The 23819-nt window shown below is 37.3% G+C and overlaps 3 protein-coding genes across 3 annotated transcripts in view; 2 read left to right on the top strand and 1 right to left on the bottom strand.

The window, feature by feature from the left end:
* The window catches only part of LOC110843816 (protein amalgam), a 33507-nt gene extending 21350 nt beyond the window's left edge, over positions 1–12157 (bottom strand). The window contains exons 1-2 of the mRNA XM_035855910.1: positions 11099–12157; positions 878–1291 (exon numbers count right to left, since the gene is read on the bottom strand). Coding sequence (XP_035711803.1) covers positions 878–956 — 79 coding nt within the window. The 5' untranslated portion in view covers positions 957–1291; positions 11099–12157. The remainder of the gene's footprint in view (positions 1–877; positions 1292–11098) is intronic.
* LOC110861349 (elongation of very long chain fatty acids protein 6) lies at positions 7926–10014 on the top strand. Its single transcript, XM_022110461.2, has 7 exons — positions 7926–8620; positions 9026–9093; positions 9163–9214; positions 9317–9415; positions 9497–9524; positions 9601–9709; positions 9775–10014. The coding sequence occupies exons 1-7, from the start codon at positions 8112–8114 to the stop codon at positions 9918–9920; spliced, it is 1011 nt and encodes a 336-aa protein (XP_021966153.1). The 5' UTR covers positions 7926–8111; the 3' UTR covers positions 9921–10014.
* A 7225-nt stretch (positions 12158–19382) lies between the features above and the next one.
* LOC110842087 (L-gulonolactone oxidase 2) lies at positions 19383–22596 on the top strand. The gene is made up of 4 exons (XM_022087797.2): positions 19383–20421; positions 20555–20871; positions 20957–21912; positions 22034–22596. Exons 1-4 carry the CDS (start codon positions 20330–20332, stop codon positions 22379–22381), a joined length of 1713 nt encoding a protein of 570 aa, XP_021943489.2. The 5' UTR covers positions 19383–20329; the 3' UTR covers positions 22382–22596.
* The last annotated feature ends 1223 nt before the right edge of the window (positions 22597–23819 follow it).

Raw genomic sequence — 23819 nt, 5'->3', positions numbered from 1 at the left:
TTTCGGAATGGATTCTGGTTGTTCAACTACGGCCACCATGCAGCCTGACTTTTTCTCCCTCTGAGAGCCGAGATTACATTACATATATAGCGACTAACAACTTCAACATCTGATCACATTATCGATTTGACATCCCCCACGCCACTCCACTGGCCGGTGGTCATAGTGCCGAGAAAACCACACTACTCGTCGTGAATCTTGACTCTCAGTTAAACGAAACAAATTCTTTCTGCCCAACTTTCTCCATGAAATCTGAACCAAATCTGTGCGGTATGTGAGCGGAGGGAGAAAGTGGTTTTGCTTGTGCATTCTATGTTCATCTTAATATACTCGATACTGAATCGAGCATCGTGTAGGACAAGCCTTTTCCCGTTTTTTAATACAGACTCTCACGCCACCACCACAGGGGTGACAACATTAAGACTGGATGACACTCCCAGAAGAACTCGGCAAGTTAACTTTTATCTCTTAAGGAGAACGGACAGCATGTGTTGCATCAGATTTCGGCTGACACTGACTTTTTCTGGAGGTCGTGTGTATAGTCGAATGAAAGATGCCTCTCGCTCGCCCCAGGAGTGAATGAAGCATTAGGGAAATTTTATATGCGTGCGTGATGAATGGCGTCGTGTGCCGTTCTACTTTGATCTTCCTCTCTCGAATGGAAACAGCTATTCAGTACTTAGCTTCATAATACAGTATCAACTTCATTTCAGGAATTTTAAATGTTTCAGAATGATTTTTTTGGAAAAATTAGTGTGGTCTAAATTTCCATTTTTTAAATAATATAAATACTTATAAATGAAGTGATAATTATTGAAACCCGCTTTACATAACATGTACACTTGCATGAGAGGAAAAACACGTAAATAAACCTCACCTGGAGTCATTAGAATAAATAGAATCATCAGCCCATGAAACATTTTGCTCGTCATGTTGACAATCCCAAATATTTTCATTTTTAGGTCGGGTAGAAAATTCCAAAGGTTCTTCTGGAATCGGAGACGGCTTTTCTTTAGGGGCAAGGAAGCAAGTTCAGCCGCACTGGGTGATGGTGATTTGCTGTATGCTCTCGTCTGGCTGAGGAGTTTGTCGTTGGGTGAAGGAGGAGGAGGTAGTTGAAAGTTGGCTTAAATTCTTAACAGTCCAAGTTATCGTTGTTACTATCTTTCATCATCACGGTCGTCATCCACTTCTCTCCAAATTCCCTTCATTGCCAAATCCAGCCTTTCAAGCGCTCAATAATGATCCCAATTTGCCAATTGTCTGTAAAAGTCAAGTTGACGAGGACTACCTGGAAGGAAGGAAAGAAGCGTTTAAATGTTAAAAGTTTGTGTGGAAAGAGGACGAGGGCAGGACATGTTGATACTTAAAATGCTCATTAGTTGTGATTGGAGGTCTTGTGTCAATCTTTTAACTTCGTTAAAGTGACGATGATGATAATGGTGATGCCATGTGATGGGTTGGTGAGACAGCAAAAAGATCGGCAGGGAATTGGCGTTTGAAGATGCCATTGCATTGTGCCACTATCAGAAGGAGACATTTTTTTGCACCAGAGGAATTTTTGTCTGTATCTTGAAATCTGGAAGCATTTGTCATCTTAATTACTTCAAATCAAGATGTAAGAGTCGAATTGACTCGATTAATTTAGGATATTTATAAGTTGATTTTTGTGGTAAAACGTGAGATTTTTTAGAACGGAAATTTATTTATTTATTTCTGTGTTAGATTATAACTGGAAATAATATTCAAATATTCAATTCTAACGGTATCCCCATTCTATATATGCAAATATGCATGAAATCGTTGCACTTGTGTGAAAAATAAGGAAGAAGAGAAAGTGCACCATCACATATTATCACCGACATTTACTCTTTTCCGTGTACGATGGAAAAAGGAAGTGAAAATGTGACGACCAAGCGGAAAGGGAGCTGACAGATTGAAGATTATCATGGGTGACATGAAACCGATTGTAAACCATAATTCGACACTTTTGACATTTTCTTCCTGCTTTTGATAGGCTCGAGTGCGGTCGAATCTGTAAAGCTTAGGGCTTACGTAACGGATTTATCCAGGAAATCACCCCCGTTCAATCCAATCTAATCTTTGATGGCACGGATTTTTACCTTGTAATCTTTGCTCGGTTTTTAAATAATTTCAGTAATTTGCAATTTGTAGTATTGTATAAGTTAAAGTTTACCTTCATAAGTATAAAATTGTCGCAATGATGTTGCACATACGAAATTATTGTATTGCCAATAACCACATATTTACCTCTATCAGGGAGGATATCATTACATTGTTGTGCAACAGAAAGAAGACCTTGATGGCAAGCGGGCAAAGTGTGTGCAGCAACTTTGCTTAATGTTTAAGTATCTGGGAGAACAGTGTTCAATTCCTCTCTGAAGGGAAAGGATGATTAATAGTTTCCCAAGTATTTGAGGGTGATCAAATATGAGCTTGTTGGTTCTGCTGAGAAATATGTATCGGCAAACAATTTCCTTCCCTCTTTGATCAAAACAACTCCATTATGTTGGCTTATGCGTATATATATTCACCACATAATCCATCTGGATTGTGGGATATGGTTGATGGCAAAGTGCAATTTTCTCAAGCTACATAAATACACATGCACTAACTGCACCAGCTTTAATGAAAATGTTTGTAACCATCGCTAAAAAAATCAATCAGCATATTCGAAAATTTGAATTTACATACTCGAGTAATGAAAACAATTGGTAAAATGTGGCGAAATCACAAAATGGAAACTTACTGCGCACGATTGACTTAAAACTGTCAGCTTTGCAATAAGTATTACTTACGTCTAAATGTATTGTTTTGCTTATTAAATCTTTAAATGCTTATATTATAGTGTGCCAGAAACCAAGTCATGTGCGCATTTCCTCATCAAAACCAATCCACTAAATACTACCTGTGAAGGTGGAGAAAGGAAATTAATTCATTGTCTTCATTCATAGTAAAATATCACCGCAAAACACACCCGCCTTTCTCCAACCAGTGAAGTGAAGGGTGTTAAAGAAGCTTTCATTGTAAACTACCTACACAACAAGCGTCATTGGAGAAGCTTATTGCTGCCATTATGCATACATCTTTGGTGTGGTGTGGGCCCACTGTTTTGTCTTGAGACTAATAAGCCCCCTCACTCACTCCTCTCATTGTCGCAATAAATAGCAAACAAATACAAATGCGGACCTATTTATTTGAACGGAGGGCGAACGCATCGAAACGTAAAGCTGGTCCCATAATGTCCTGCGGACTGTATTAATGACAATAGGAGGAGAAAGTGGGAAAGAAGAAAGTTGTGGTGGACCCATGTGGAGGGAAAGAGATGAAATATGCTAATTTATTACGAGACTAATAGGACATGACAAATAACCACTAAGAACTAATTGTAGTGAAGAATCAAGAATATGGGAAGGAACAAAGTAGGCAGGCGAGAGATTAGTGCTTCGTCGAAACCAAAGTCAGGCCCAGAACTTGAAAGAAGAAGAAGCTGCAACTAAATACATACAACCAGACGACGAAATGGAGAACAGAACAGAAGCGAAACCAAACCAACCACCGAGAAAGTAAAACTAACCACAAGCAAGTCTGTGTCTCCTCCACTTGCAGACGATGGGAAGGTAATAAACTAGAATTCATTAAGCCAACAATTTCTTCCTATCTGTCAACTGCTTACTACAACCATTTCGTTTCTGTTCGGCCAATGACGCATTTTAATATGTAAGTATGTGCGTGGATACAAATACCAAGTACAAATTATTGGAAATTGAATAGCCAAAAATGCAAAAATGTTAAAAATTGAAAACAATATTTGTTCAAATGCGTGTAAAGATATTTGAGATTTCAGTTTAGCGCGTACATAAATAGACACAGAATCCGCTTTGGGCCGTCTTTAGCATCCTCCTTTGTAAGTAATTTCCTTGCGAAAGCTTTATTTCAGGTTGTGCTTGCTCATTCTTTGGGAACTACAAGCCCAAAAGTAAAACTATGACCAAGAAGTTTAGCTTGTCTTGTCTGATGCAATGGAGAGAGAGAGGGAGACGACGGGGTAAGTAGTAAACTGGAATTTGCTGAATGTTTTGTGAATTGTTATGCAGACTTTAGATCCAAAATGTAGGATTGAAATCTTGGGAATGCGTGGTTGGTTTGGTGGCAGAGATTTTCATTGTTTTGGTGAATTCTGAATTGTTAACCAGCAAACTCAAGTTTATATAAGCGCATGGTTTGCAGTGCACTGACAGTGAAAATGTTCAGACTGCATTCGCCCTAAAACATTTTAGTATTTTAGTTAAATTTGACAATTTTTGTAGCAACTAGTCGTCCAACTAAATCACACGTTGCTTTTGAATACAATACGTAAGAAACACGTACGTGTTCTTCTTCTCCTCGTTCCGGTGTAAGAAGTGGCAGTTGCATCGGCACAGCGGAATTACTCGGTTCATAGTTTTGTGAGGATGGAGAAATGAGAAGAAACAGAAGGGTGAAATCCCCACGGACTTGCTTCATATTAAAGTGTGTGCATTCCATCCGCTCACTTTCCTCCCCTGACTTATCGAAAAGTCCAACCGGGTTTTCGACGTTAAATCCGCTCTTGTTTTCCATCAATGAACAGAGAATGATGCGTAATGCTCAGTTTACTTACTATTTTGGTCTTTAACTCTGCTGCGCATTGCCATGTCGCTTTGACAATCACAATAGCGATCCCAGTGAAATTTACTGTCAGTCACATTAACTAGTTAGTTCTGCCTTGTTTTTTGAGACAGTAATTACAAGTTGGGTGACAGGTTGGGTTCTGTCTCGTTACCAAATCTTTATAATCTATTTTTTTCTAACGCATGTAATTTTTAACTATAAACTCTGCGAATATCTTTAGGTTCTAAACGTAAAATTATTAAATGTATAATATGTTAAAGCGTAAGGATGTATTTAAAAGTTATTTTTATAAGCATTAAAGACCTGATAAGGTTATATCGCATGTGACATAAATAATTCGTGATAATTGTGTTATCGTCATATGAAACATTGTGGTTTTTAAAAATTCAGTTATTGGTAACACCTTTAATGTAGATCAATAAAAATTTGGCTCTCAATGTCAGACGTTGAGAGCATTTGAGGGTGACTGAATGATGAAATTACAAGGAAACAGGTGCAAGTATTGGTACTTTTAAGACCTTAACGGGCCGTAAATGTTTTTATAGTATTATTTTGTCATTAAATCTTAAATTGCATCTACTTTCGTACTGCAGTAAGCATTTTATTGGTTCTCATCGCTTCCAAGATTCTCCAGTTCGCGTCGGACAAAAAAAACAGAACATCAGCAGCAAAAACAAAGAATTTTTTCAGAGATAAAAACGAGCGACGCGACTAAAGATATTGAATTAAGTGGAGGGATGATTGAGAAGATCAGGCCACAGTCTTGGTTTATTTCCCGAAATGCAGCAAAATAAGGCAAGTTGCCAACCGATTTGGGAAATAAAAGCCAGTCATATATCGATATTATTATTCACTGCATGCTTTTTTTCTGGTTGATCAGGTCACCAGCTTCAGTTTCAGTCAGTATGTCGGCTTGTAAACGAATGGGCAGTTTAGTTATCCAAAACAGATAACTAATAACAACCAAGAAATGACGATGGGGTCGTTTCATGTATACTTACAATAAGTATGTATTTTCTTCGTAGTGGGTGCATACATATAAAATAAAATTACTTGTCACAGTCTGAGTGCATATTGCACACTTTCATCTGCTCAATTTTCACAGATTTATATATGTATGTAAGTTCTGGTTAAGTTATTTGAACCACATTGAATGAATTATATGTGCACATCTTTAGAATTATGTAACACCATGCATCAAGTTTATGTCGTTTATGTGATTTAAAATATGGGAATTTAATCAGAATCCTTCATGTTCAACTTCTTCTAGCCAACTGACATCATTCTGGAGTAAACTTTTTTGCAAAATATACTGGATAAGATTAGAAATCCATCCTATGCAACAGCGCATCGTCTCATTTACATATGTACATATATACTCAACTGGAATCTTCAACACGTGAATTTCTCACTTTTAACCTCGTTTATTTATTCAAGTGCAATCTAATCAATCTCAATCGCCACTTGAGCTAAACAATCCTACCCACAAACAGTCAACTACTGTTTATTTTTTTATTTTCGGTGGCTCCTTCAGACTAGCTCGGAGGTCTATTACAGAAACGTGTCAAATGCGAATAGTACCAATGGCGAGAGTGTGCAAGTACACAACTTCATAATATTTAGAAGGATTAACAAATATCTTGACGCCATTTAACTTTCCCAAGTCATTATTCAGAAGATTATACATTTACACCAATGTTAGGTGGGCTAATGCCTATTAATTATTGTGTCAGGAGAGCAAGCATCCTTGGGACAAAAGGGAAAACATATATGTAGCATCACGAGTTTAACCTTTTCATACTAATCTCTGCATTCTAAAGATTTCATTACATCGACGTAATGAAAAATCATTTGGCGATTCCTTAACCCAATGCGGATCGATTTTACGAACTAACTACATGGAGATGATGGTTTGTTAGTTAAAGAGCTTGTGTAGATGTGCGTTGGCATTGTCACCCTTCATCTGCTCTCTGCACTGAAGACTGGAAACACGACGCCATGTGCATCTACGAAAGTCAAGGATGGCTGAAGCCAGTAGGAAAGATATGTCCGATGTCGAAGATTTTGATAACAAGTGACATACTGACTGCCACGAAGAAAATGTTAAGCCAACTAACAAACCTACCACGTTTTCTGCGGCCTAACAAATCTCATCCATTTGTTTTAAAGTTTTCCTGTGGTCTCACTTTCCTTCGCTGTTACATCCCAGTGTGTAGTACACATATTTACTTGCACAAGGTATTATGTATCTAACAGTATGCATGCATTTCATACCATTTATTCTCTTACCAAATTATTAGACGAAAGATTTGCGCGTCCTTTATTTCCTTCATTTTGCGACAGTAAATATCGTAGACTTGATAATATAGGAAATTAGCAAAAAGTTTGTGGTACTCAAATTATAAGACTTTGGGGGCTGCATTTGATTTTATTCAAACGGTGAACCTCAATACGGAGAAACCGGTTTTCTAATTTGCAAAGTTTGTTTAGCTTGCAGTAGATACTTTTAAGGCAAATTGTTACAAAGTCAGTTAGTCATTCTGCAATTGTCATATGAAGAGTCTAATTTATAGTATTTTGGAATATATATCCAATGCGATAGGTTATTGTGACCTATGATGACCTCGTGCCTATAGGGAAGAGGCCAAAGGTAAAAATATTGAACTTCTAGTTTGCAATTAAGAATTTTTATCACTTATAACTTCTGCTAGTTCATTATATCTGTTTCTGCAGTTTATCACAGATACGCAAATGTACATGCATACACAAACATATATATTGCTGATGCACATAGGCATACGCATGTGATTAGTAAGTGCTAAAAACTTTTGTGGAATAACCCTAGAACACAATGGAATAGGAGGATGCAGACAAATCAAGTCTTGCAAAATGTTGTATCGTATAGCATTGTGTAAAAACTTGCGTGAAAAGAAGACCACATACTCAAAATGCATTTTTATCAACCAAAAGTGTGTATGTCGAACTATGTACATGCACATTTTGTAGAAAACCGGTCGGCAGGTACATGAAATCTTGCTCTAGTGGTCATTTTGTCAAAATCATATCCTCGCAATTTAATTTTGCACGCAGGCCATGCTCTCCCTTTGCTTCTTAAAGCGTTGTGTATACACAGGGACCACGGAAGTTGCCCAAATCTGCAAGTCGTTTTCTGTTATATTCATCCTAATTCTACGATTTTTTAATGTTGTCTATCTGAACAACAATTCTGATCCCTATTGAAATCCAACCCCCAACAACTTTTGTATTCCGCAAGAACGGGGTTATGAGCTCAAAACCAATTCAGTTTTGACCAAGTTTTGACCAACCAATGTATTAGACAATTTTGTCAGTTTGAAATTATTACGCGTACATAGTTATTGGTGCAAAGGTGAAGAATCCTTACGCAAATTGGGATACATTTTTCCCATTGTGTAAAAATGCAGGCCCTTCGCTCAGTTCTCCCCGAAAGATTTCAAAAGTTTTTTCAACACCCCTCGTTTTGGCCTGGATTTGCCCACACTGAGGGAGACTACGGGTTTAATTTCCAGTTTAAGGCGGACAATGGTCAAGTAGTTCCATTTGAGACGACCCAATTAAATGTTACCGACAGCAAGGATGGGCTTGTGTTTGACTACACGTATGTAACCACAGAAGATCCACCGCAGTTTCAGTACTTTGATTTCGAAGTTTACGACTGGAAGGCATGGGGTGTTTATGGGACGACAAACTGGCATCTTCCAGTCGTGGTGGGGATCGTTTATGTGATTGCCATTTTCGGCATTGAGAGATGGATGAGGGACCGACCTGCTTATAAACTCAAGTGGCCACTTTTTCTATGGAACACAGCCCTGGGAATTTTCTCAATTATTGGATTCATCAGAACCGTTCCTGAGTTTGTTCACATTCTGATGGGCGAAAGTGGATTCTACAAAGCAATTTGCTACAGGTGTGCTGAAAATATGAGATTTTGGGCCAGTATTTTACTGATAAATATATGAAAAAGCACAACCGGAGCTAAATATACAGAATTGCCCTAGTTCCAAACCAGATTTTGCATAATTTAAGTTATGTTAGTGTCAACATGGTCCTTCATTATTCTAAAAATGAGTCTTAATTACGATACAATCTAACTGTGTAAATAAATAAGTGCACCAAGGCGTAAATATGTAGACATTGTATGTACTTTAGTTCATTAATCTTGTAATTAAAACTGGTTGAGTGCTCATCAAAGTCTGCACTATATAAATGCACAATGCAATTTTTTTGCTAAATTGTTCACCATTCGTGACATTTTTTAAAGTACTATTTATCTGTATTTTTAATTGTTTTTTGTGCTGTCTTTTTATTTCAGAAATGGAGGAAATTGGCCATTAGCGTACTGGTCGCTACTATTTGTCTTGTCAAAGTATGGGGAACTAGGTAAAAAAAGTGCTACAAGTTTAACCAAGTTGGTAAAGAAATCTTGAATGCATTGTACCATTGACACAGGTGATACCATTTTTATCGTGCTGAGAAAACGACCGTTGGTGTTTATTCAGTGGTACGAAAATAGATAAGCTATTGTTCATAGCCATCGATGTTATGATATCAATTTGGCACACATAATGACACCGATGAATTAAATATGATGTGTTATAATCAGGTACCATCATTTGGTGACGCTCGCGATGTCTTGGTTTACCGCACCGTATGTTGAAGCTATTTCGAGGTGGTACGTGGTCATGAACTATGGCGTTCACAGGTACATAGTTATCACCACATTGCAGCAAATGCACATAATTACAAAGGAAACTTTTCAAGTTTTGATGATTTCGATTTTTAGCATGATGTATCCCTACTTTGCTTTATCGGTAAGAGTGAAAGTTATTCTTAATTTTAGTGGAGTGCTACTGTATTACGTAACACTATACGTTCTTTTCATATTAGGTTCTCGGAATTAAAATACCTCGAAAGATTTCAGTGGCAGTGACTACTTGTCAATTGGCTCAAATGCTCATAGGACTTTGTGTCAACTTTACTTCAGCTTTCTTAATCCGTAAGTTGAATTATGAATGAAAAAATGAAAAGTTATTTATATTTTTATTAACTTGAAAAATTCAGGAATTGGGACTCCTTGCTATCGCCATCCCTTCAGTATAAAGATCAGTGCCATTGTGTACGGCAGCTTTACAATCCTGTTTGCAAAATTGTTTTGGGATGTCATCACAAACAACAAGGCTCGTGCTAAGAAGCAGAAACCAGAGTAATTTCTGTTTAAAAAATCTAGTACCAAAAATTGTTTAGAGACATTCCAAAGAGAAAACAGTAATAAAATGGATAATTAATCCAGCTTATATTTTATATGAGATTTGTGTAAACTGATTTTAGTCCTAAATAAGTAAAAACAAGATGCACGTATTTATATAAAAAGGGTTTGTGGCGTGATTAAAGGTAAGGAGGGATGAGACGGGGTGAAAAGTTGGTAAGAATTTTGCATATGTATCAGATTTTCTCCTACCCTTCTTCAGATTCTCTTCCATCAGAACTAACAAGTTTATCCTTCCGCCACCAACAGTTTTGGCTCAACATTCAACAAGTATGTAAAAGTCAAAACCTCGCCAAACCAAACCTTATATCCAGCACAGCACAAGTACAAAATGGAGAGAAAGAGCAGAGGTAGCAAACCGTTTCAAAGTGCAACACAACGCCATTATGCCAGCGAGGAAGGTTCATCAACCAAGTCAATTGGTCTCACAAATCTCTCACTGACACCAACAAGTACATTCATGGCAGAATTTCCCAAATTTCTAAAAATAGGCAAATTGGCTAAGGCCACAAAAGTGACCCGTAAGGTTCTTAATTGTGGTGCACTAAAATTGCCACCGATGTTGAGAGGAACGAACCTCATGCGCCAGCTCTCCCGTGATGTGAGCGATGTGCTTCAAATTTGGATTTGCTTGGGATGGATGGGTTGCTTTACTTTGCTTTCTCTTCCACTTTTCCACGCTTGGGTTAACTCCACTCCATGCTAACCCCACTTCATTCACTTACTCCGACCCACCACCACACAAACTCCCCAATGACACCAACCATCAAGCCCACCAAACACTACATATAATCTGAATGCGAACTTTTTAAAATAAAATAAAATAAGTACGAGAAATTCCTTCAAAACGTCAAGAGTTACAAATCCCACAAGTCAACAACCGAATTAACTCATTACACAGACGACCGTGAGAAAAATGATGTTGACTTGCTAGGAACCTGCACCAGTTGCTTTTCACTTTCTCCTCTGCCCTTCTTCTTGGAGTCGACTAATTAATTAGTCAAGCAGGGCAGAAGGGAAAGCATCATGTCTGCCTTGAAGAAGTAGGGGTGATATCATCCAGGGAACAATTAGCTTAATTAGGTAAATAGCTCTAAACGATTGCCACCAACAACTCACCTTCCTTTCGGACGCGATGTTTTGTTCTATGATCTTGTGGTATTAATGTACGGCGTTGGATAATTAAAACCACATCAGACTCTGATGTTCAGAGTCCAGTCGGATACGGAGAAAATTGAGACACGACACGCACGCACGAGCGAGATAAGCATATAGCTGGTTATGTATTGTTGGTAGTCTGTATACAAAGGTATGTATGGTGTACTAGTAATCTGCGATTTGAGTTACAGGAGTCTGACGTTATACATACATATGTAAATTCATTAGCTTGCTATTCGATTGGTCACAAGGAATTCTTTGGTGTCGCTGTCTATTAGTTGGACAACCTGGTTATCTTACAAACACCTGTAAAACACGCGATTCTTGTTTCAGTTGTAACGAACTTTAGCTAACTGCAAGACCGGAATAATTTATTGTGCTGTGTTTTGATACCAGATTAACTGGATATGTTTAAATATATCCTCCGCCTTTGTCCAATGTTTGATGTATTGCAAATTAATTATTGCATGTAGTCTGTGGACTCTTTAAGAACTTTGTAATAGTTTTTCGTTTTAATAACCTTTGTATTTCTGGCTGATACAATCAAAAAATAATCGCAAAGATATTCACATAGTTCACTCGAGTCTCAGTTCACCCATAAATCTTCCAATTCCAGATACACTCTGTCTAATACGTATGTAATGTGCTTCTTTCAGGGGTTGTTGTTGGGTTTTGGTTTGGATTCAGCTTCTGGTTGATGGCTCATCCTTTTGATGATAAAATTATTCTAAACTTCCAGCTCAGAATATTTGTCCAATCTGATTGAGTTTAAATCATTTGCTGTTTATCCAAAAGTGAGCTAAATTCCAATCAATGCGAAACCGAATCACACTGTTTCCAATTGATTGAGCTTGCGATAAGGGGGAAAGGGTTGAAGAAATCTCGACGGAATTGGGCAATACTTGGGCACAAGTGAACTGATCTCGTTTGTTTCTCTTTAATTTCCAGAAGAGACACTCGGCAGAGATTCTCAGTGCGTTGTTGTTCTGGTGGCAGATGAAACACAAAAGAGTGGTAGCAACGGGAGCTTTTCTCCGATTTACGTATGTATGTACAAGTATTTCGGGAATCGGAGGATTGGGTGAAGGAGTGAGATGAGACTGCGCTCGTCCCACAGAAAGCTTACCCCAAAAATTTCGAGTCCAAAATTCACCACCACCAAAGCAAAGAAAATGTTTGTTAGGGTTCCTCGAGCTTTGAGATAGATGTACAATTCTCCTACGAGTAGGAAATCTGGACGATTTTTCTTCCACATATTTTTGGGTCATTCTACGTGTTTTTCATGGACTATGTGGAATGGAGAGGTGACACTTTACAGTGTGCGCTGAGATTGATGTATACTAAGCAAGTTAGTAAGATGAAGTAGGAAAACAAAGTTTTTGCGAAGATATCGCAGTTTCTTAGTGAAGAATATACCTACAGGAAGATGAAAATTAATTGAGCATCTAAGATCCTAATTAGCTTATCATCACTTTAAAAAATGACTGGGCAGTCGTGGTTGCACTTTACTACTCGAATTCACCGTCAACCGTATACCTTTCAGATTCTTAGACTATGAACTCCAAAAGATTAGTTTTTTAATGCATCAATTTCATAAAATATTAAAGCGATTTCATAGATTAATAGGGGACTGGCAATATGACGTAAGCGACCATGCATGTAAGTATTATCATGTAGGTGTACGTAAGTGTTATAGTTTTCACTTTCCCCGTCCTTTGTTAAACAGCAAACTATTATTCCGAGCAACGCAGAATGGACAATCCAATAGAACTCAATACTACATACTAAACGACCCATTCGCACTCACTCGATTGCTCAATCTTGCATAAGATCTCAAAAAATCGGAATCCAACCGGATTCAAGTAACAATCAGTCCCAACTCTCTGATTACATTGTTACGACTTGTCATCCAACACGTAGACTTCTAATTTGATTCAATTTACAAGCGACAAATATTACTTTTATTATCTACGCCATGTTCACTGGAAGGGCTGGAAAGTGAGTTTTCTTGACTTGGCATACGCTGGATATTGATACCTTTGACTTTTCGAGTTTTATAGGACTATATATTACACGCTTTATCTTTATCGATGTGACGTGATTATTTCAAGCGACTTCACTAAAAAGTAACTGCTGCATGCTTGTCTTTTCATGAAAAATTAGGAAGGCTGGATCATACCCTCACCCCTCGATTTAACCGTGGAGACATTTGACAGGGCTGACGCGAAGATGGCTCATCATCTCTCTTCGTCATCCTTTCTTGGCTTGACAAAATGTAAAACAAGAGATGAGAGGGTTAAGTGAATGAAATGGGATGCTCTTTAGTAAAACTACAAATTAAGATACAATTTAGTTATGTATGCCATGAGGACGTGCGTTTTCTGCGTTGGATGACGAAATGATGTATTTTTCTTAGCCAAAGTAAGCAGCATATTGCTTTATCACGCCGGAAGTGTTGGATTATTTTTCCGATACTCGAAGCTGACTGTTGTATCTTTCTAACAATTTGTCACCATCGGATTCAAATTTTTTAACTGCGGACAAAATATTGAAACAAATGTTGACGTTTTGTTTGGTGGCAGGAAAGAAGTCGTTGTAGGATCAGCGACGACGACAACGGTGACGGTGTGTTGCGTCTTGCGTCAGCCAAATAAAATTCGATTTTTAAAACTTTTGACTCAATTCTAGTCTATTGGCTCAAAATGAGTTCTAAAGAATAAATAATTATTCTGTAACGTTTTAATCTTTGATTTTTTAAAATGAAAGGATGATGGAGTTATAGAGCTTAAATGACTGGGTAGAATTTATTTTCTATGCACACAGATTTGCATACAAACGTATATTTCAAAACCATGCGTAAGGTGTTATTAATCCCTTTACTTAATTGATTAATATGACCTTCGACAAAAAGTATTGCATCACATTGTTTCGTCTATTTATTGTCTTAAGAAATAATTATGGCTGTCTAAACTTCCGCTTCCTCCGTCATACATACATTTGTGACTGTATAAATATGTAGCAGCAGCTCGTTCATGCATGTACATATTTGCATTTGCTTTTATGTAGTTCAAGTCTCCAAACCGAGGGAAATGAATCTCAAATATCCGGAGTAAAAAGTATTATTATGGTTCATCTGTATCAAGTCCTTATTATTTTTCGAATTTATTGCCCTTAACTTATTGTTCCACCAAGTATTCTCTAATGACTTTTATTTCTTCAATAACTGTCAAAGTTTGACAGCCAACCTGATGGATTTTCTTCCGTAAAAAAAGCAATACAATTAAATCAAACAAAAACTAAAATACGACTCCGACAAGGAGGATGGAGGGCTTCTACCCAGGCGAGTGGGTTATGTTGGGAAGATGCTGTAATTATTTTTAACAAGTACCGGCGGTTCATCGGAGCGGATTTAGGAATTTCCCAACTCTTCCAATTATATTTCTGGAAGCTAATAAATTTAATTGGTTTATTCCTTCAGATTTGATTTGTGTAATGCTGGCAAAAAGAAGAAGGGTGTGTTGTTGGAAGTGTAGTTTTACCCCTTTGCTATGCACACTTTCTCCATTCGATTGGATAGTTGATCCAAGGTCTGAGGATTAGTGTGGCCCATAGAAGTACGTACATGCATAAATACAACCGTTGCTGCTAGCCAAACGAGGGGTTCAGGGAGAAAGGGGCAAGCTAAGTGGAGGAATTACTTCAAAGGGGTGGAAAATGTTTCAAAAGTGTAAGTTTTGAGTGAAGCCAAGGGAGAAGGTGGAATGATCGATCGACAGAGCTGGCGATTTTTACTTTCATTTCATCAACCTCTATTTTTTATTAATTGCAATGTATTTGTAGATACTTATATGCGTACATACTGTAGATACGGAGTTGTACATATTTAGTATTGCTCTATCATGTACATAAATATTACTTTCGTGAGTGTCAAAGTGTATGACCACTAATTTAAATACTACTTGAGATTTTGAGATATCAACGTACATTCATAAAACTTGCATAAAATCGTGTTCTTTTCAGTCCAGATGTGTTTAGTTGGTAACTACGTTCTTCAAATGCACGTCTATTTTTTACTATATATTTTCTGTATCTGTTATATAATTTCGATGAGCGGAAGTTTTGCAGATATTTTCCGTGTAATGAAGCAAACATCATCATCCTTCGAATCCGGCACATAGATAAGTAACCAAACGGTGGTGTTTTATTAGCATTTATTTTATGTTTCTTTCTTCCCAGCTAAACCTGCTACTCTTCTTTGATCCTTGTTCCACTTGCTTGGTTTGATCTTCCATCTCTCTTTCTCGCTTTGTTTAACTTTGACTTTGCCCCTTCACTCGATTCATTTTAATAAACATTCTGATGGAAGAAGAAGGTAAGAAGATTTTAATTTTAAGGAGGATGTGGTTTCTTTTGCCCTCCAGACCGTCGAGAGACTTGGTCTGATGCCTTGTGTAAACTATGAAGCAAATCAGGAAATTTTGAGTGAATTTAATTGGAAACCAGTTCAAGTACATGGAAAGTGAAAAAGGTCAGTCACAATCGCCATGTGTAAGTAGTTCTTGGTCAGCACCAGACTTCCTACAATTTAATGCGTTGCAAACTAAATGGGCTTTAAATTTATTAAATTAAGTCAGGATAAGTATGCACATATGTCAAACATGGGCAAACTAGGAATTTCCAAGTGTGAGGGTAATAGAATTCAAGACTGGAGTTGCCAAGTTAAATAATATGTCGCAGAGTTACCTGTTGGGCGTGTCAGTCCCGCCCCTCGTGAAAACTTTCTCCATAAATATCCCGTTCAATTAAGATTCAGCAGTGTACAAACAAGTCTCTGCGTATTTCTTAGCTTACAATTTAATTTAATAAGCTAAATTCACGACATGCCATTGTGCACGTCCATAAACATACACCATGGAACAACCCGCATGTCGGAGATTTACAATTTTGTCTCAAATAATGGTCAATTACTTTCAGCTTGTGGTGACTGGTTGGTTATTTAGCAATAAATGGAAATTAGATTGCTTCTGCTGGTACAGATTTTTAAGAAAAATGCAGTCAAGCAAATACATTTGTCTAAAAATATAAAAAAATCTGGCAATGTGCTCGAGAAACTTACATTTCCCTTTCTTGGGAGTTTTTTTTTCCTTTTCTCTCACTGAAATGAGGAATTTTGACGGAAGGAAGTTAAATATTGACGACATGTGTGACTGGGGTTCGATCCTATTAGTGCTTAATGTATGAGCAGTTTGTTTCCAGCCCGAAAATACTGAACTTATTTTCCGACGCTTTTTTTATTACGCGTGTCACCATTGTCTCCTCATTTATTTTGTGTTGATCAGTTATCTTTGTCTACTTGCATGTGCTAGGAGTTGCATATGTAAATACCTCGAAAACGAAATTGAAATTCATTTCGAAGCACACACGTCACTTACTTCACTATTATTTTCAACTAATATGTACATACATTTGTAGTTTGGTTTATAATTAAAAGCTGATGAGCATATTTGTTGTAAAATTGAAAACCGTGGCCCAAATGACAATCACGGTTGTTTTTGTGACGTAATAGTAATACCCAATTTCCACTCGGATGGGTTGGCTGGACCTGACAAATTTCCGGATGTATCTGCCTCGCTCACCCCTCCACGAGCAGAGGACGACCAGGCTCTGCTCGTACAGCTTCCCGCAGATTCGAAACATAAGACTCAGGTAGAGCAGACACATTATGGCTCCAACGGCCATGATGATTGCTCTCGATCCTGGGATTTTGATTGCTATTTAAAAGGAAAAGGAAATAATCTGCAAAGTTATTTAAATGCCGAATAACATTTCTGTTTGATTGAGTAAAGCGAACCTCCGTAAATCCCAATGATGGCGATGTTCATAATTACGATTTTATGTACAGGAAAGAACAAGAATTGGAAACATGCGTTGCACATCGTATGAAGGGTTTGCAGCCCGCGATATGTTTTTATAAAGTTTCGTAGATTACGTAATTTGCCCAAAGTTTCGACGCTTTTCAGATCCCGACTGTCATTTGAAGGTAGATTTTAGGTTAATTCAATTTTAAGAATTTTTAATTGACAAATTCTTTGTGCATACTTGAGTTGACGGAGAAGAAATAGAGCTGTGTAGTTGTACGGGAGGAGGAAGAAGCAGTAGTAGTAGAGGTGTGCCCACAAACTGCCCCACACCCACATTTGACACAGGATAAGGGGCAGCTTCTTTAAGAACGACGTTGCCTTTGGATTTTCGTGCAGGGATGTCAGAAAATAAGCCCTCTCGGGATTTTTCATAATGAGAATCGTGTTTATCATGGAAATTGTGGTACCGAGAAAAGCGATGGTTTTGAGTTTCTTCTCACACCCATTTTTCCAATTTGGGACTGGCTTGCACATATAATTTTCTACAAATGGGACAGCAAGACATTTATACAAAATATTTACTAACATAAACATATATGTAAATGTATAAAGTCATAATATTTCTACAGTTTTGATAATGATGTAAGTACCTCCAAATCGTTCAAAGAATTCTATTAGTGCATTAATAAAATTTGGAATGTCTTTCCAAAACATGAAATTGTTCACCATGACCAGCAATGGAAGTGAGTAGCTCAAAAGATTCCACACAATTTGCAATATTATGGACAAAGCGGCTTTGTCGTTGATTTGCTTCTGTGTGATCAAGGAGATTCCGAATCGGTACGTCATGAATGCATTGTAAAATACGAGAACAGCACAATGCAATGTGGTCACAAGTCTATATTTCTTCGAGTCTTTCAAAAACAGCCGATTTTGACCAGTCGCTGTGGTGCTCCATGTCAGGGGAACTGCTCCAGAGTAGTACATCATTCGCGTAGCGTTCTTTAAAATTTTCAGGGCTTCAGCACTGAACATTTTTGTGGCAAAATATGGACACGAACCAAGTGTTTGGAAACTTACCCTTGAACTGACAATTCTTCATATAAACTTTTTTCTCCAGCTCAGATGACATTCAAAATTCAATATGTGGTCAATATTTACATGAACTATTTTTATTTTTTACTGACAAGATAAAGGCGGACACTTGTCAACCACTTTGCATCATGATCACATTTTAGCCAAGCTTTGTCTGAAACTGTGCTCATAGACAAAATCTACAAGCATGTATGTATAAAGGAATATTGAAAAATAGTCAATTTTGCAGTCATTCATTGTTTACACAGATTTGACATTTTGAGAGAATGTGAGACATACACAATAACAAAACCGTCACCCAGTTGTTACCTATGAACGCATGGAGTTGACTAATACCAACAGTTGACAGTAACATACACAAGTTCTAACCTGAATAAACCTGTTAAATAAGTTCTATGTTTTATTTGCGGAGAATACCTATGTGCATTTCTGATGTTGTAATTTTTATTTTCTTGATATTATGATATTATCCTCTGGTTGTTGCTTATACAAGTATCCCATAATCTAACTGTACCATAAATTAAATAAATTCAGCACCCACTTCACGATGCATATGCATATTACATATATATAAAATTTGAAACCATCGTAATACCAACCCAGTAGATTATCTATGTGCTCAGGCAAGACTTGGGTGGCATAACTTGTCTACGCTTAAAGGGACCAATAGAAGCTATCAAAAACGAGGAAAGTCACTTGCAGAGTCCTGGACCAGTGGAACAGTTACAACGAACACTGGAAATGGTCCAGTCGTGCAAAAACAAAAAAACTTTCCAAGTCTGCTTGGTTTAGTCAACCACCCGATCAGAAATCCGATCAGAAATTTGTTGGTAACGGATGTCACCAGCAAACCAAAATGAAGCGGAATCAATCCAATCTTATTTCAATCCACACAACAGCATATTTATTAAACAAAGTAATTTCATTATGTGTAAGGTGAAGACGAGCGTATTTTCCAGGTTTCTTAAGAGCCTACTTCAGTGTAAAGCATAGTTACAGTAAGACGCAAAATAATCAAGTTTCATATCATTGCAGATCAAAACATTTGTTTGTAAAAAAAAATATGCCTACAAACCTCTAAAGTCTTACATAAGATGCCCTACCGAAGTGTTCTCATGCTCAGGAGGCAATCCAAACGATATAAGTATGGAAATTGCATGCTATGTGCAAGTACCCGAATCTAATATTCCGATATTACCACGTGTTCTTCTCACTCGTTCTCACGTTCCCTGTCTATTACCATCAATACAATGGCGAGTGATTGCAGATAAAAGGAAGTGGAACTCAATCATCTTGAATCAAGATCAATTTGTAAGCCAACATAAACTAGGACTATCTCTGCGGGTGAATTGGAAAAGTATCACGTATCTGGCAGAAATCCTCCAAAGAAAATCTTGATTGGACCAATCATAACCACTTCATGTTGGCCCTTGACATTTACATTTACTGAATTTCAAGTGGCTTTTCCTGTCCTTTAGAGTTTATTTGGCAAAGTGTGATGCAATCCTACAATTTAGTGAGTAAATATTGGGTGTAAAATAAATATGTGTATTGTCACATTTCATTACATTTAAATACTTACAATTTTCATGTAGAACAGTTTGGGCTAAAAATAAAAATGTCTAAAGTTACTAATACGGTACTTTTATTGCAGATGTGTATGTGTGAACACTGCTCTGGTAGAGAACTCCCTTAGAAATTGTGGAACCACTTGATTCACATTGTTGTATCTCATTTAATACCATCAAAGTGTATAAAATTAGGGTTTGGACCTTTTAAGATTGCCTTTTAGAATTACGAAAAAACTTTGAATACTTCGAATAAAACGGGAAATTTTTAGCCCATCAATTACAATATTAATTTTCTGTACAAAATTTGAGAATTCTCGATAATCTTTTTACTTTAGAATTATACGTTTCGTAATATATGTAGCTCTAATTTGCATATACATGTGCTTCAGGCAGAGTTCCGTGTGAATTGTGCTACAACAGCACGTGCAAGATACCTAGAGTTTAGCTTGGGAAAAACTTCTTTCAGTGATTCTATCTGGTCCAGCAAATTTTTATACAAAATCTATTCCTTGACTTTACAATTATAGTAACATTAATTAAGTCGTCTTAAAACGCCATACCAGGTTGCTTGTAGTTAAGCTTTTAATTTAATTTATAGCCCGAGTTGTACAACGTTAAATTATTACTTGTAGTAACGATTATTACTTGTTAACAATCGCGGAATCATGCCCAACGTAAAAGTGTTATTTATAAAAATTGTGTTAGCACATTTGTCGTGTTTTGGAGTTTTGTCACAAAATAACCAGAGCCAGAGCAGGTACACATTAACATACAAACTGCATAATAATATACAATCAGGTTTAGCTTACAAAACTTGGCACAAGAATAAGTTTGACATGTTTCATTTAATCTAATTGTCAATTATACAAAAATAAAGTTGTTTTGAGCAGTACAACCTACAAGTCATATCAGACATCCATCCACTGCACCCCATCGGAACCAATTCACTACCCTAAAAGTACGGAAGAAGTGGTCAACATTGTGAAGAGGGCAATCGGAGAAAATAAAACGGTCAAGGCGTTCGGTTCACGTCATTCCATCACGGATATTATTTGCACTGATGGATATCCAGTGTCCATGAAACACTTTGACCACGCCATCGATAACGAAGATGGCACGGCGACATTCGGAGCAGGGATAGAGTTGCAGGATGCGATGATATTTTTGGAAAAGAATGGACGCACTCTCATTTCTCTCCCAACGTTTGGTAAATTATAGATAATCATGCCATTGGTTATTTCAATCGTTTTTTGGGGGTATTTTCTAAGATTATTTACTTAATTATTATTTAGGAGGAATCACGTTAGGCGGTGCAATAGGGACTGGCGCACACGGGTCTTCTTTACTCCACCCAACTTCGATTTCTGATCAGGTCGTACGTCTCACTCTGGTAGACGGCAGAGGAAGCCTGCGTGACGTCAGTGATCCGAACGAGCTTAATGCACTCAGAGTGAACTTGGGATTGTTTGGCGTCATTATTGATGTCACCTTACAAACTGTCCCTTTGTTTAAAATGACGGTGCACAATCGGATCCATGCAGACCACATTCTGACGGACGGGCGAACGGCACTACGATGGGCAGCCCAGCATGATCTGTTTCAAATTTGGTGGTTTCCTTCCCAGGGAGATGTCGTTGTATCAAAAGGGATTTATCACGATGGAACGAACGAACTGGGAAACGACACAACTAATTTCATCCCTGACACTGACTTCATCACTCGAAATTTGGTTGGAACAAGTTTTGAAACCCTTCAAGAAACAAGAAATACGTATGCAATGTATTTATTGGAAGCATATACTAAGTTCTCATTAGTTGAAAGAGTGGTGGGACGAGCTCCTATTTTCGAAGAACATCGAAACAATGGATCTGCAGAAACCTGGAATAATTTTAAAAATCCTGCGACTGGTTTTTCATGGCGATTAATGTCAAACAGGTGTCAGAGAAGTTGCACGTGGAACACGGATTCCATCAGGCCAAAGTTTCTTATCGAGGAGTCTTCAATAGCATTTGACTTGGAGGAATTTTCATCTGTGATAAACATGATTCGCAAAGTTCTGAGACAATATCCTGCTGCATTTCCTTTGGTTGGACTGTTTATCCGGTTTTCGATTCCTTCCGATGGATTAATGGCAATCAGCAGTAACAGATCAACTTTTACGGTGGAGTGGACCACTCCGATGAGATGGAACAGATATGAGAAACCTAAAGATGGAATTGGGGCTTATCAGTGGATTCTTCAGGAAATGGTGAGATTTTACTCTGTAGATCATACCTGCGTGTAAATGTGCATTAGGTTTAATGCATTGTTAGACAGCGTTGACCATGATAAATCAATGATAATTGTAATTTGGACGAAATACGTTATAGGTTCAAAATTACAATGGGAGACCTCATTGGGGCAAAAACGGGTTGCACTATTTCAACCGAGACCTCATGGCGTCAGTGTGGAAAGACAAGAGAGAATTGTTTGTGGAAAGTATGACCAAGTATGATCCAGAGGGAATATTCTTAAACAAATTCGGAAGAAGGTTACTTGGGACGTCGGATCAAGTTGACAAAGACAGCAAAGTTTATCGATGTGCGCTTCAAGACTACTGCATTTGTCAAAAACATGATGACTGTGGCCTTCTTCAAAATTGTGTAAATAGGAATGGATTTAATATTTGTAAAGACTTGATTGATCTAAAACTCCCTATAATATCAATTGTTAATTAATTAATTAATATTGCATTGTGTTTTTAATTTATATATTTTTGAGAAGACTGCAAAAAACTGCGATTGATGATCTGAATAATTTTGTAACTGATAAACACATAGTATACCCTCGTACCATTCTCTGGTTTTCAATATATAATTTAAATCTCCAGAATACTAATATAAAATCAAATACAGATAAAAAATAAATGGAACTCTGAAATTGATCCAAACTTTTGGAAACAATGTATTGTGAATGATTTATCAAACTAATGAGCACGTAGATATATGTATAATGACGATGAAATACTTATCCAGATCCGTTTCACAAGACTCAAAACCGAACTTACGACTTTCAACGGCATCTTTCATTGATGGGAACTTTCAGTGCATCACGCTTATCGGGATTGGACTTCAATCCAACAAGCAATGGGACATACTTGACCAAATTTTTAAGAAACATGAAATCTTTGACACATTGTACATTTAGAAGCACGACGGATTAATACAAATTTCTTCGGACAAGAAATGCTTGAATTATCTGTATGCAATTGTACCGGATTTGTAAAAGAAATAAATATGTCATCCGGGACAAATACATAAAACCTGATCTGAATATGCTGAACTGGGCATGCACATTTTGTAAATCAACCCACTTGTCTAATAATTTAGAAATTCAAAAATAACTTTAATTATGAAGATTAGATTGGCTTCGATTTCCGTATGCATGCACTAAATAATCGCTTGGCTGAATGAAAATTAATATGAAATGATTTTACTTGGGGCATGTACATTAATAATATACATATGTATTATGCATTATGCTGCTAGGATGGAACGCTGCACTGCAAGTTCAGTACTAGTTTATTACACCAAACACATTTCTTGCAGTCACACTGAAAAAAGTAAAACTGTGGTTGATGTGATATCATTCCATCTGATATTGAATGCTACGTGCAGGGCTGAAAGAGCTGGAGATCAAAAATAATGAAAATGTGTTTCCATCAAAGACAAAAAACCAGAGTCGTGGTCATGCTCGTGATAACAATATGACAAGATTTGGTCTGAGAGTGTGTGTACAAGAACTACATATCTACGTATCTGTCTATGCAAGAGTAGCCAACCTATGCCCAACAAACAAAAAAGGGCGAACGTCAATATGAACTTGGATTCTCACGGTCCAACCAGAAAATTCCAGTCATTGCCAGGGTTCAGTTGTCATCTTTGTACAAGAAAATTATTCAGGAAATTATTAGACGAGCTGTTGAATACCGTAGAATTTTGTATCTTTGACAGTTTTCGAGAGATAAAAAACCTAGTCTTTGGAGGCTTTCTTGGCATCACTGGACTATGCACGACGCTTTGAAGAAACTCGAAATTCACATGAATGATTTTCTCAAAATCCTGAGAATATCAGGAATTGTACGAAACAACCCTGTGCACCGAGTACCCACATTTC

This window comes from Folsomia candida, unplaced genomic scaffold (assembly GCF_002217175.1).
Source record: "Folsomia candida strain VU population unplaced genomic scaffold, ASM221717v1 Fcan01_Sc001, whole genome shotgun sequence".
In the NCBI taxonomy this organism is placed as follows: Eukaryota; Metazoa; Arthropoda; class Collembola; order Entomobryomorpha; family Isotomidae; genus Folsomia; species Folsomia candida.
The sequence above is the reverse complement of the archived record's forward strand: the minus strand, read 5'-3'. Positions and strand labels throughout refer to the sequence as shown.

What these genes read in the sequence shown, in the direction of transcription:
- LOC110861349 (XM_022110461.2), top strand. Translation starts at nt 8,112, where the DNA reads ATGCAGGCCCTTCGCTCAGTTCTCCCCGAAAGATTTCAAAAGTTTTTT. An exon ending in GTCAAAGTATGGGGAACTAG is followed by an intron (nt 9,094 to 9,162) that starts GTAAAAAAAGTG and finishes CCATTGACACAG; the next exon opens with GTGATACCATTTTTATCGTG. An exon ending in ATGAACTATGGCGTTCACAG is followed by an intron (nt 9,416 to 9,496) that starts GTACATAGTTAT and finishes TTCGATTTTTAG; the next exon opens with CATGATGTATCCCTACTTTG.
- LOC110842087 (XM_022087797.2), top strand. Translation starts at nt 20,330, where the DNA reads ATGCCCAACGTAAAAGTGTTATTTATAAAAATTGTGTTAGCACATTTG. An exon ending in AATAACCAGAGCCAGAGCAG is followed by an intron (nt 20,422 to 20,554) that starts GTACACATTAAC and finishes TGTTTTGAGCAG; the next exon opens with TACAACCTACAAGTCATATC. An exon ending in AGTGGATTCTTCAGGAAATG is followed by an intron (nt 21,913 to 22,033) that starts GTGAGATTTTAC and finishes AATACGTTATAG; the next exon opens with GTTCAAAATTACAATGGGAG.